Source organism: Coffea arabica, chromosome 7c (assembly GCF_036785885.1).
Source record: "Coffea arabica cultivar ET-39 chromosome 7c, Coffea Arabica ET-39 HiFi, whole genome shotgun sequence".
Lineage (NCBI taxonomy): Eukaryota > Viridiplantae > Streptophyta > Magnoliopsida > Gentianales > Rubiaceae > Coffea > Coffea arabica.
Window position 1 is genome coordinate 4912405 of NC_092322.1, and position 13799 is coordinate 4926203.

The 13799-nt window shown below is 33.1% G+C and overlaps 2 protein-coding genes across 2 annotated transcripts; one reads left to right on the forward strand and one right to left on the reverse strand.

The window, feature by feature from the left end:
* Nucleotides 1-1290: 1290 nt before the first annotated feature.
* LOC113698309 (uncharacterized) lies at nt 1291-4779 on the reverse strand. Its single transcript, XM_027218088.2, has 9 exons — nt 4300-4779; nt 3998-4182; nt 3579-3854; nt 3431-3489; nt 2890-2926; nt 2661-2732; nt 2370-2520; nt 2116-2283; nt 1291-2003 (listed from the first exon to the last, which is right to left on the reverse strand). The coding sequence occupies exons 1-9, from the start codon at nt 4609-4611 to the stop codon at nt 1644-1646; spliced, it is 1620 nt and encodes a 539-aa protein (XP_027073889.1). The 5' UTR covers nt 4612-4779; the 3' UTR covers nt 1291-1643.
* Nucleotides 4780-10558: 5779 nt separating this feature from the next.
* On the forward strand, nt 10559-13685 carry LOC113700060 (ADP-ribosylation factor-like protein 8a). Its single transcript, XM_027220492.2, has 6 exons — nt 10559-10796; nt 12309-12390; nt 12527-12559; nt 12685-12806; nt 13056-13217; nt 13320-13685. The coding sequence occupies exons 1-6, from the start codon at nt 10759-10761 to the stop codon at nt 13435-13437; spliced, it is 555 nt and encodes a 184-aa protein (XP_027076293.1). The 5' UTR covers nt 10559-10758; the 3' UTR covers nt 13438-13685.
* Nucleotides 13686-13799: the final 114 nt, after the last annotated feature.

The following is a 13799-nucleotide window of genomic DNA, read 5'->3' on the forward strand; positions in this document are numbered from 1 at the left end:
TTCATCATAAATTCAATTGGACCTCCCTTTTAGATTAGATTAGAATAAAGAATTATAGATAAAACGACGATGACAAAAGAAAAAAAAAAAAGAATGAATGAATGGTTTTATATTAAATGAGCATGGTTTTGAGGTTTGGAAGTAGCTGTGCACTGTTTCTCTCTCTATTTGTCTCTGTGTACTAACATTTTTTCAAAATGGATAATTTTGTTTATCAGGTTACGTTTATATACCCGTATTAGACATAGGACCCTATTCGAACTTTTGTAGCTTCAAAGTGGTGAACAAGCTGTCCTGATGTTAGTCTTTGGTTGATGGTATATATTTTTTGAGTACGTTCATGTGCCTCGTTAAAAAGGTATGTACTTTCTGGTACCGTATTGAACCTTACAATCGTTTAAAGATGATGAAATTACCAAAAGAAAGAAGTGGGGAAGAAAATGGAACAAAAGTTGAACTGTTCTAAGGATTTTTATTTTTAATTAATGGCCTTAGTGCACATATTTTCATCTAGGGGTGCGCAAAATCAAAAAATTTCGATTTACCGACCGAATTCGAATTGAATTCGGAATTTCGAATTCGGTAATTCGGAATAGAAATCGGAATATCCGATTTCGAATTGATCGAATTCGGGTCGAATTCGGTAATGAGATTTTTCAAATCTGAATTCGAAATTTCTATTTTGATTTCAAATCTGTTTTTCATATATATATATATATATATATAATATAACATTTATATTATAATAATAATTTTTATATTCATAACTTCAGTGAAATCGAAATTCCTATTTCGATTCCAATTTCGTTTTCACACATATATATAATATTTTTTTATATATGTAATATAATATTTATATAATAATAATAATCATTTTTATATTCATGAATTCGGTGAAATCGAAATTTACCGAATTTCGAATTGAATTCGAAATCAAAATCGGTCGAAAATTCTAATACCAAAATTCTGAAAAATTCCGATTTCAAAGTTTCGAATTACCGATTTCGATTTCGATTCACACCCCTATTTTCATCCATAATGCATAAATTCATATTTATTGTCCGCCAACACTTTCCCTATTTTAACTAGTGGTTTAAGGACACTAAGTGGACTAATCCTGCTTTTAGTCACAATGACATGACTTTAGCATTTTAGGACTGTAGGAGATTATTTGTAAAAATTATTTAGGCTAATAACGTAGCACTTTTTATAATATGATGTGTGTAAAATATATATAAAAAAAAGTAAGAATTATAAAAAAGTGGTTGAAATTTGTGCTTATGATGCAAGTAGAATAATATTTGGAAAAAGATTTTCCAAATCTTGATATCCAAACGGAAGTGTTTACAATTTTCATTCTATTTAGACAGAGTATCTATTAAAATTTCCAAGACTAAATCACAACGCTGCTTACTCTGAACTCTAGGGCTCAGCCCATCTTACCCATGAAGTAAACATAACAGGGCTAAAATTAAACTTACTCTAAACTTCTCCTATTGAACCACTCCATGTTCCAATCTGCCTTACGACTTCATGGAGTAAAATTATGTTTACCTACATGAAAGTTCACTTCACCTGCATCTTTTTCCTATCTATTATCTATATACAATAATATCTGTCGCAAATTTTTTTTCCCCCTGGTGCTACACAGGCTTGGGAACAATGGAAAACTTGGCAAAGGATCGGTGTCTATCTCGACAAGTTTTTGCCACCCAGAGTGAAACCAAAACCGTCATGATTAATGACAGGGATAAAGCAGATGACCATAGCATTCTTACTGAGGTTTTGAATGGCTTGCACTGGCGAACAACAATATCAGAAAATGCTTGTTTCACAGAGGTACACTGAGTCAAGCTCAGTAAATCCGGAAACACATTAATCAGGTCTTGAATGGAGTGGCTATAGGCTTCAGCCATCACATAGGAAGCCTCTGGAAGAAATCTTCCATCAACTAAGCATTCTTCAGAAGAATTGCCCTTGTAGCAGGTGAACCTCGATAGAATCTATCAGCCAAAGAGAGGAACTTGTGAGAATCAGCATCAACTGATGTGATTACATTATGAAGCGCATAACGCCCAAATGTCAGCATTGAGACACCTATGGACGATCACTTACATTTGGTAAATCTCCTATTGGAATAGCATCTTTGTGACAATTTTGAGGTGCATAGACGTAATTAGGTGCACTGGCAAAAGGGTCGCAGATTTCCTGAAATCCTAAGGTATCTTCATTGCCTTCTTGAATTCCAAGAACTGCTTTTAGCTCTGTCAGCTTTGTATTTGCCTGCAGTTCCCACCAAAAAACGACCAAGGATAAGTTATTTGCTAGGAAATTCGAAAGTTAAGAGTTTCCTCTAGCCTCGAGTTTACCTGGGAAATAAAATTATGAACAGTTTTGCCAATTTGTACCAATAAGTTGTTGGAATCAGATGGTGATGCACAGGGATGTATGAACCTAAGGCTACTGTCATCAGGATTTTCCTCAAACTTCACCAAAGCTGAACATGTGTCTCGTGCAAAACTGCATATCCACAAAATTTTGTATTGCCAAGTTAACCTACGTAAATCAAAGTGCATCTGTGCTGTAGATTGCTTTCATGTATGGACATATCAGATTATGAATATCAGAGGAATAAGAAAGATGAAGGGATTGATGCTCACGTCTGGAAGAAATAATCAAAACCTGTCAGAATCCAGCTTAGAGTCGTCAAGATCCAGCAGCAAAATATTATGCTAAAATACATGAGCAAGACCAGTTTGAGATCCAGCAGCCAATTATTTTGCTTAAATACATAAGCAAAGACCAGTTGGAGATAAATGTAGCGATCAGGGAGATATGAAAGAAGAAGAAAGATGTTTCAGTTTTGAGCATCCAAAAAGCTCCACTTACACCATAATTCCAGGATACCAATGCAGGATCAGCAAAACTGAGCCAAAGCAGCGACCCATTAGTTAAACTGATTTGGTTTTGTCACACGTTGTCAGAAACAACAGAATTGAAGTAACAAAAAAATAACCAGTAAATGTAACAAGGGATGCTTTTTTCTTCGTTTATGCATTTCTTCCTATCTATATATAAAGAATAACTTCCTTTAATTTGTATTCTTTCAAATGCCAACCTGAGTGCTTATCTGGGGCTGGTACTAAACCTAAGAAAACCACACAATCGAGCCCCGTCTCCCAAAACCCCAAAGGCTTCTTTCTTTTATTAGCACTTCTTAAAATCAAGTTCACTTGAACCAGCTATAGAATATGATAGGAAGAACGTGGCCACTGTATGTTGTTCAGGTTTCCAATATCAATTGAAAAGGTCATGTTTTAAAATTTATTTGAAAACTTGAAGCACTCGTCGTACGACCATACTGATTTAAGTGTTTGTTAGACATTGCACTAAATGCTTGAAATGCATCAATTATATTAGAAAGTCTCACCTAATGCTGCAACCAGCAACATTAAATTGATTGTCACTACTGCAACAGTTGTGGAGTACCTAAAATTAAGTTGGAAATAAGGTACAGTGAATTCTTTGAAATCAAAGAAAGCTTAAAGTGAACTTTGAAGCAGTGATTAAAAATTTACAGGATCTCAACTGCTTCGTGGCTTGGATGCTTGGTTTTTGCAACGAAATCTTTAATGAGTAGTGATTCCCTTCTTAGCCGATGGGAAGTTACATTCAAAAGATTGCACGTCTGTGGATCATAGGGACGCAACAAGGCCTGCATATCTACCAACGAATTTATAACTCTACGCATGGCTCCGGAAGCATCGCTTGCAGCACCAAAGACTGTATCTACAAGCCTATTGGCTCTCTTCTGACTGCTCTTACTTGCAGCAAAAACAAAGCTGCTAGCAATTCTTCGATCCAAAAAGAACAAGCATATCAGGTCCCCAGGATGAAATTTCTCATACTTAGGATAAGAACATGTAAACCATTTGGATTTGAGATTTTTTATATACATAACATGAAACAACAGAAACTAAGCTAGACAGGCACTCACATGGCAAGCAAAGTGAATAGAACAACCAGCGAGAACGTTGCAATGTAGAAAGAATGTGGATAATTCACAATTCGAAAACAGCTACCGAACAAGTTCTTCAGGATCAAGTAACTCCCAAATCCCAAGCCAAACAAGAACCATATGCCGGCGACCGCATAACCGTGGATTCCTGTAAATGCTGCAGACTGGAAAGATTGGAGGCGGGGAAACATCAGTACAAAGCATTTTCCAGGGGGATGGTACACCTCTGATTATCTGTACCCGGAAATGGGAAAAAGTACGCATTAATCGATCAAACTTACGGCCCAGTAGTGTCGGTTTCTGATATCATAAACGCCATTATAAGGTTTGAAATGGCGCAGGGGATCAGGTCTTTTCAAGCTCTGTTCCGGAACGGGGGAGGCAAACACTAGGCAATTGTAAGTGAATGTAGTAGAAATTAAAAAGAAAAGTAAAGGAGTAACAATCCGGTTTGATTTAGGCATTACACTACTAGGTGACTTCGGCTTCTGTTGCGGGAAGTATGTATTTTTTGGATGATAAAAACAGCAGGAAAAATCAAGAATTGGTGTATGGAGGGAAAGAAAAAGGAATTGAAAGAGAAAAGAAGACATGGATGGTGGATAATCATGGCTTGACTTGATGATTAAGGTAAGAATAGCTTGTTCCGTGTGATCTGCGAACCTTTTGGTTGTTATTCTCTTTTGGTCTTCTCTCTGTTTTAGAAACCAGAAATGGTTTGCTGCAGTGGCGAAGTTTATGGCTGTCCTTCCAAACTCATGCCAAGGACTAGACGACTTTTTGGTACATCCCCACTTCTTTTTCTAGTATCTACGTGATTGCGTACCGTAGTCTGTAGCTAACATTTTAGGGGAAAAAAAAAAAAAAAAAAAGAGCTAACAGTTCCATTCCTAAATCCTAAACTCCTAATACGGGTTCATAAACTTTCTAATTTTGCACAAGAAAAACGGGAGGAAAATTTACACTTGGTTTGGTAATCCAATTCAACACTTAAACTTAACGGATTCAAATTTTAACATATTCATACACGTTTGACAATAAAAAATTAAACATTTAAATTAATTAAATGGTACTAAATTTTTTAAACAAAACTTTCTCCAAAAAAATAAGTGATATGCTATTCACTTATCACTGAATATGATACATACTCAATATATTAAAATTAATACTTAATAATTTAATGAATTTAAATTTCAAATCTTAATTTTTAAACTTCAATATTATCAAACGTGACCTTAGCTTAAGGGTGGCGTAAAGGAGGGAACCAACTTCTCGATCATAGAATGAATTTAGGGTCGGTGACCTCTCTCATGTCTGGCATGGTAGTTTCTTTAAAGAGAGATGCCAAATCAAATGTTCTTTCTTTGTGATGGTGTACTGGCATTGGTTTAAAACGTACTTTTTTTTTTTTTTTTTTTTGTCAACAGAGTGGATGTCCGGGTCAAGTCCGTAAAGGCGGCCCGACTAATCCCACTCCGGCCCAGCCCGGCGCCCCAACCAGACTTAGCATTTAAGTGCACGGAGGAACTGATGTTGCTGCGGAGATTCGACCCCATGACCTGACGGTCCCGAGGAAGAGGCGCCAACCACCAGCCCATTCACGTGGGGGCGGTTAAAACGTACTTGAACTATGTTTTGATTTTTTTTTTTTTTTTACAGGAATAGCGTCTATATGTTTGACAAAATTGAAATCTTTTAATACATCTGCCCAATAGTTAGACCTACTTGGGTGAAGAACTCTTTAACTTGGAAAACCATCAAATCAACTTAATTTACATGTGAAACTTTAGGTTCATATCACTGAATGACACAAACCAAAAGAAACAAATTATTGACATGTTAGATCTTGCCCGCCAGTTTGATCCTATCCCCGCCTTAAGATAAATTCATCCAGAAAAAAGGGATTCATTGTATTTTGTTTTTTTCTTTGCTTTCTTTTCTCTTTTCTCTTCTTTTTATTTTCTAAAAGCTTCATGGCGACATGTTTCTTTACTTTTTCTCTTTTGTTTCTTATTGCAGGGCCATACATTGCTGACTGGCGCTAATGCAGATCCCTTTTACGTATTGAAGTAATCAAATAAATTTACTACTGTAGAAGTTATTTGTTTTCATCAAATGCGATCCCCAAGCCCACTGGTTCTCTCCACTTTCTCTTTATCGTCAATCTTCTCTCTACCGTTCTTTTACATGGGAGGGAGATTTTGATCTTATGTCAAGATTTTCCTTGCTCTTCATCTGTTTTTGCTTTATATTTAATAAAATCTCTTCTAAAATATCCTAATGACAATTTTGTCTCTATTAGTGTTTTTACCAATGAAAATTTTCTTCTCTCCTAAGCTATCTTAGTTGGGGTTTTGTTTAATTTTTGTCATTTTTTCCCGCAAATCTAATTTTTTCTTTTTATCCTTTTGTCGGATCTTAACATCAAATTTGAACTTGAAGCAATTGGATAGTAGATATAAAGGAATAGACATGCATAGATATTTATGGAGCAACTCATGCAATTCGTCAGATCTTATACTTTTGTAATACAAGGTGTAATATTATATATTTTATAACCCTATTAAATTTAATGACTGTTCAAATTATATATATTTGTGACATGTTATGTGTATTTATTGTTAGTAGTGTAGCGATTTTTGTCATGCAAATCGTATTTGATGATTTTCAACTAGTTTATTAATAATATTGACTTCTTTTCTATAAAAAAAAATTACCAGAAGATTGTGTGAACTGGATAGTTGCAACAATTTGCCTCTTGCTATCCGAACTTGTGAGTTAATTAAATATTAACTCTTTGTGTTACTGTGTCTCCCATCCAAAGTGGCCCGGTTAGATGCATTTAATATTTTTTTTTCAGTTGGGGGTGTCCGGGTATACACCCGACTAGTCCCCCAACCCCGAGGAGATCAGGCTCCACCGATCCTCAGGAAATTACGTCGGGTTGCTGAGCTCGGGATCGAACCCGAGCCCCTGACAGGTTATTCGGGTGGTCATGTAGCCCTCATTAGTTTTTATAATTGTTCCATCGATGCTGTTATCCAAAAAAGAAAAAGATATGATATTCGAAATTTAAAAATTTGAGACTTAGGTAATCCAGTTCCAGGCTGCGCGGACACGTAAAAATCATTGAACTTTAAAAATTGCAAGAGCTGTGTGCTAATGGGCCTCTTTGTCCGGTTAAATTTGTTGGTCCATCTGTTCTTGGACAAAGGGCTGTAGATGATGAAAGACAGTACTGTCTTCGACATCCATTACTATTTTACTCGAAAATTGGACTGGTAGTAAATGTATACAATGATCTTCTCATAAATTATAGTCGAAAATTAAAGCGTGAGTTTTGGAATGCCATGCCTTTTTTAGGTGATAAAAATATTTCGAAGTGTTTGGTGAATGCGATTCCATACATTTAAAAACAGTAATTTTTGTTGTTAAAAACACTTTTAGCAAAAAATTCAAATTTAATATTTTTAAAATAGTTTTTTTATGTTTTTAAAATAATTAAACATAAAAATTAATTATTTTATCATGTATTATTATCTCAATAGAGAGATAAATATATTTAAAATTTAAAATCATACATTATCATACATAATAAATACTTATCAAAGTTTCTAGTAAGTTAATCCAATCAATATACTTATGCATTTAATAAGTGCTCTTATTCAAACTTTTATTAAGTTAAGTTAATTTTTTATAAACCACTGTAACTCTAAACGGGCACCAACTAAAAAGGCAAAAGGGGAATCGAGAAAGACAAACATACAAGGTTCCTAAACCAAATAATTTTTTTTTTAAATCATATTCCTAACGCATACATAAGAAAAAGGAGAAAAAAAAAGGGAAAAAATAAAAGCACAGTTGACGAATAAACCCAATGGTACCCAATCATAATTGGCCATGAGCACACGTGACTTTTGTGTCCACGACCATATTGTCCGCAAGAGGGGAGAAAATGACCTGTTTCATTCCTCATATTTTATAAAAATATTATTTTTGTCCCTCATATTTAAAACAAAACAAATTGGTCATTCACATTTAAAAATTCAAACTTTTATATTCTAGAAATAAACTTTCAGCTGTGAATCAAATTATCTAACAATCCGGTTATAAATTTTAAGGATAGAATTGATAGATCACTTGCAAAAACATATTTCCAACAAATACATTAAAACAATTAAAAAATCTTAAATAAAACTCATTTGCTTCTTCAAAAGAACGAAATAGTACTAAAACTCTCAAGCACTAAACCCTTAGACATATACTCTCAGGTGGCGTTTGGTTCGCACGTCGGAATCGGAATCCGATTCGGAATCGGATATCTTGGGTTTGGAATGAGGTCATTCATTCCAATATATTTGTTTGGTTCAAGTACCTGAAATGTGTATCATTACTATAGTTGATGTTTGGTTCGTCGACTCTTTCGGAATGGAATATAATAAATATATTATAAACCACATCGTAAATGATAATTATTGGCTCTTTGTAAATAAGATATAAGAAATTTTCACTAATTAAATATATTAGTATAAATGTATTAGTAAATATATTAGTATAAATGTATTAGTAAATTTAGATAATAATATTATCATTATAAATTTGTAACTAATTCAATTAAATATTATATATATAATTAAATATAAATATATAATTATATAATTATATAATATATACAAATATTAATTATACAAATATTTTATATAAATATAATATATATTACATATTAAATATAGTTATTATTATATATTATTATATTTAAAATAATAATTATTATAATTATATAACTTATTAATATTACATACATGTATATATTATAATTATATGCACATATAATATACATTTATAAATATACATATATATTATAAATATAATATTATATAACATTAATAAATTTATAATATATATTATATAAATATAATTATATTTAACTAAATAATTATAATATATAATTATATAATACAATAACATCATTATTATAAGTTTGTAACTAATTAAATTAAATGTTATATATATAATTAATTATAATTATACAAACGCTATAAAATAAATACATAATTATAATTATATAATATATAAATATTAATTGTACTCATATTTTATATAAGTATAATGCATATTAATATTAGATATAGTAATTATTATATATTATTGTATTTAAGATAATAAATATAAATATAAATATAATTATATAATTTATTAATGTTATATACATGTGTATATTATAATCATATGCACATATAATATGCATTTATAAATATACATATATATTATAAATATATTATTACATAATATGAATAAATTTATATATATATTATATAAATATAATTATATTTAACTGAATAATTATAATATATATTTATATAATGTACTAATATTATAATTATAATATATTATATATATGTACATAATTATAATTATATAATATATAAATATTAATTGTACTCATATTTTATATAAGTATAATGCATATTAATATTAGATATAGTAATTATTATATATTATTGTATTTAAAATAATAAATATAATAATATAATTTATTAATATTATATACACGTGTATATTATAATCATATGCACATATAATATGCATTTATTAAATATACATATATATATTATAAATATATTATTACATAATATTAATAAATTTATATATATTATATAAATATAATATATATTTATATAATGTACTAATATTATAATTATAATATATTATATATGTGTATATATTATAATATATAATAAATATAATATATATAAATATTAATTATATCATTGTATAATTATAATATGTAATTGGATTTGTTTCTTGGAATCAAACTTGGGAATCGGACAAAACCCACCAAAATACTAGGGAATGGAGAAACACCAAATTTTTAGAAATCATTCCAAGATTTCAATTCTCATTCCAGTGAACCAAACACCATTTATGGGGTTCATTCCATTCCTCGAATCCGATACCCTCTTACCAAACCCTCTTGCACTAAGGGTTTAGTACTTGAAAACTTTAGCACTATTTTGTTCTTTTGAAGAAACAAATGGGTTTTAATTAAGATTTTTTAATTACTTTAATTTATTTGTTAGAAATATATTTTTGTGAGTGATCTATCAATTATACCTCTAAAATTTATAATCGGGTTGTTATATTGTTTGATTTACAAGTGAGAATTTATTTTTAGGATGTAAAAGTTTAGTTTTTAAATGTGAATGACCAATTTGTTTCGTTTTAAACGTGAAGGGCGAAAAAAATATTTTTACGAAACGTAAGGGATGCAACTTGTCATTTTTGCTATCTGCAGCGTCAACCAATAAGGCAATAACAACACACTTCCGGTGGCCGGCCACCCACGCGCCTGACTCTGCGACTGCCGCTCACTTCATTTTTAAAATTTGACCATCTCATTCTCCCATTGGTCCACCTACCCCATCGGTATGGCGAATTGTAGCCGCGCAAGTGGTGTCCTGATTTGCAAATCCGGATTCTCACAGGGCCTTTTGGCAAAACAAAGACAAATCATTGCCATCGCTTTGCACAGGATAATTAACTCGCAATGTTGAACATAAAACGATAAACAGAGACGGGAAAGGAGAGAAGTTGAACGAAGACAGAGGGAGAGAAGATTGTGGTTTGAGATCTCTCTGTCTTCTGTTTGTTAGAGCCTAAAACTGAGATTTTGACAGATCTCTTTCTATCTATTTCTGTTTCCGTCCCTCTCGTTGTCGGGTCTTCGCATCTCCTGCAATATGGGTCTCTGGGAAGCTTTTCTCAATTGGCTCCGAAGGTATGGTCATGGTATCTATTAAAACGCAAGGTTCCAATCTTAGCAATTTTGGACTTTGGCCTATGCTGATACATAGTTTCTGCGTTCTGGGTCTTTCTGTTTAATTGATTTATGCGTTATTTAAAAAGCTTTTTAAAAGCTTTCCAGGATCTGTTCTTTTTCTTTGATTCTGATATTCAGGCCTGATAGTCTGAATTGTAACTTTGATTGTTCATTTTCTGTATTTTATCCATTTTGTCCATTTCTTCCCCTTGATTGGACCGGGATAAAGGATTAGTTGTAATTGATTTTGTGATCAGTAATGAGGCAATTGTGATATTTATGCCTACAAGGTTGTTTTGATGAGCTATGCTCCCTTTCTGCATTACCTGTATTTCAACTTTTTTGCTGGATAGTGCAAATTTTTTTTTTTTTTGGGGTGGGGGGCTGTGGGGGCAAGGCACATCAAACATATGTCTGCAATTTTGGGCTTTAGTTTTTACCATTGGACATGTTGCAAAAGGGCTAAGTAATTTACGGAGATCTTAGTAAGATGACATGCATGATTTGGAGGGAAGAGATCAGAGTTCCTTAAGGATGTCAGTGCCGAAAGTTGCAGAAACACGACTTCTAACACTAGCTAGATAATTGTAGATATAACTAACTCACATACCTTCTCGGTAAAGTGATGCTTATATTTGTCGTTTTCATGTGGGGTTTGGGAATTTGTCTGCTCATTGTCTGCACATTGTAACATGTATGTGATCCTTGCACGAGCCTATGGTGCTACAAAATGGTGATAAAGATGAAAGCATGATCATATCCGTACACACGGATCTGATATTATTAGATTAAGTGTTCGATTCTGGATGCTACTTGCTAATGTGGGTTGGTGATGAAAATGAGAGTTCAACTGTCATGTGGTCTTGTTATTCTGGCTTCCTGGTTAATCATGTTGAACAAGATGGAGCTTTGTCTCATACGAAGTTTTTGATGGCTGAAAAGATGAGGACAGTGATTCCATATCATGGTTTTGTTATCTTGTGCTTAGATGTAGTATAGAACTATAGCTAGTCGAGGACACACGAAAACTTGCTCTTTCTTTGCTGGCAGCAATCAACCTTACAGGTAGTTCATGTCAGTAACAAGTTGACATTTGGCAATCATAAAATCAAGGTTTATTATATGTTTCTATGTCTCTCTGGAGCTTTAGTCTTACACCATATAAAGTTGTTGGAGTTGAAGCTCACCTGTAGTGAGGATAACAGTTGGAAAGTGTCATGCCTCATACTCTGTTGATGGCTGTATAGTAAAGGAGATCGATTATCACATCTCACCATATTTTACTCTCTGGGAGTCCCAGAGAGAAAGAGATAAATTGACTGGGCCTTTCTGGGCACGTGTTTATATTTTCTTTATTGAGAGTTCAAGTTCCTCTTCTCCATCCATATGATTTTTGAACATTTTTAAGAGGTGCAGTTAACCAAATTGAATGGTTGATGAAAGATTTACATGATCTTTCCATGGATGCAGCCTCTTTTTCAAGCAGGAAATGGAGCTTTCTCTGATAGGGCTTCAAAATGCTGGAAAAACTTCACTTGTAAATGTTATAGCTGTAAGTAGAGAGCATATCTTATTTTCAGATGGGCCATTATGATCTTTCTCAATTTCATTCAAAATTTAGATTTGATTTTTCCCTTTAACATAATCTAATGAACTAAATCCTGTTTCTTTTTTTTTTATACTCTTAGACTGGTGGATATAGTGAAGACATGATCCCTACGGTGAGTTATCTTTCTAGGGGGATTTATTTTTCATTGAAATTTGAACTACATTCAAACTTCATTTTCAATGTTTCTGCCTCTCTGGGCTGTTGCTGATAACATCATGGAGTTTGATTGATCTCTAGGTTGGATTTAATATGCGGAAGGTCACCAAGGGGAATGTTACAATAAAGTTGTGGGATCTTGGAGGTCAACCTAGATTCCGGAGCATGTGGGAACGATACTGCCGTGCAGTTTCTGCCATTGTGTACGCAGCTGCCTCTATTATGTTTACTTAGTTGCATAATATGAAGGTTGCTGATCCCCAATTGGACTTTGAGGACGAATATTGACATGAATATACTCATTCTTTATCAGTAGTTTAGTTAGGATCTGGGTTGAACTTTTTCCTAGTCAACTGATGGATTTGGGTTGACACACTTGAGAGTAATAGTATTTAGATTAGATCAACAAAATTTTTAGACTTCGTTGACTTTTGTCTCGACTTTTCCTCCAGGTATGTTGTTGATGCTGCTGATCATGAAAATATCAGCATATCTAGAAGTGAATTGCATGATTTGCTGAGTAAACCATCACTTGGTGGGATACCATTGTTGGTCTTGGGTAACAAGATTGACAAGCCTGGAGCCCTTACAAAGCCTGCTTTGACTGATCAGATGTAAGTGAATCAAATTGTATGCCGCGCCAATGCCCTGTATATTTTGTAGCATATGCTTGCCATCATCAAGATTTCATCTGAGGATTTCATCATCCTGTGCAGGGGTTTAAAATCTATTACTGATCGTGAGGTATGCTGCTTCATGATATCATGCAAAAACTCAACCAACATCGACTCTGTCATTGATTGGCTCGTTAAGCATTCTAAATCAAAGAGCTAAACACGAGACTCTTGTATTCTGAATTATTATATGTGGTCAGAAGTTGTGAGGATAGACCCGGTTTGGGTTGGTTTTTGGTTAGATCTGGCAATTGAAGTTCTCTGTTGATTTTTCTTGTCCTGCTTAACCCAAATGATGTGTATTGCAAAGTAAATAGTTTTGGCAACTGAGTGAATGAGCTGTTACTTGTGGTTTTTGGTGGACATATGTCCATCTCACTATGTTAAGAGCTTGCGTTTCTGTGTCAACATTTGTCCATCTTGCCCTGCATGCAGTTCTCTCCTTTCCTGCCCAGGTGTTGTACCTGACTACCTGTTCTGCTCATGGTTTTCTGAAGAATGTATACATTCTCCATGGGTTTT

Excerpts from the sequence above, each read along its gene's own strand:
- LOC113698309 (XM_027218088.2), bottom strand. The coding sequence starts at position 4,611 with ATGTCTTCTTTTCTCTTTCAATTCCTTTTTCTTTCCCTCCATACACCA. Across the intron at positions 4,183-4,299 it reads GAAACCGACACTACTGGGCC|TCTGCAGCATTTACAGGAAT; the intron begins GTAAGTTTGATC and ends CAATCTTTCCAG. Across the intron at positions 3,490-3,578 it reads CACGAAGCAGTTGAGATCCT|GTACTCCACAACTGTTGCAG; the intron begins GTAAATTTTTAA and ends ACTTAATTTTAG.
- LOC113700060 (XM_027220492.2), top strand. The coding sequence starts at position 10,759 with ATGGGTCTCTGGGAAGCTTTTCTCAATTGGCTCCGAAG. Across the intron at positions 10,797-12,308 it reads TTTCTCAATTGGCTCCGAAG|CCTCTTTTTCAAGCAGGAAA; the intron begins GTATGGTCATGG and ends CCATGGATGCAG. Across the intron at positions 12,391-12,526 it reads CACTTGTAAATGTTATAGCT|ACTGGTGGATATAGTGAAGA; the intron begins GTAAGTAGAGAG and ends TTATACTCTTAG.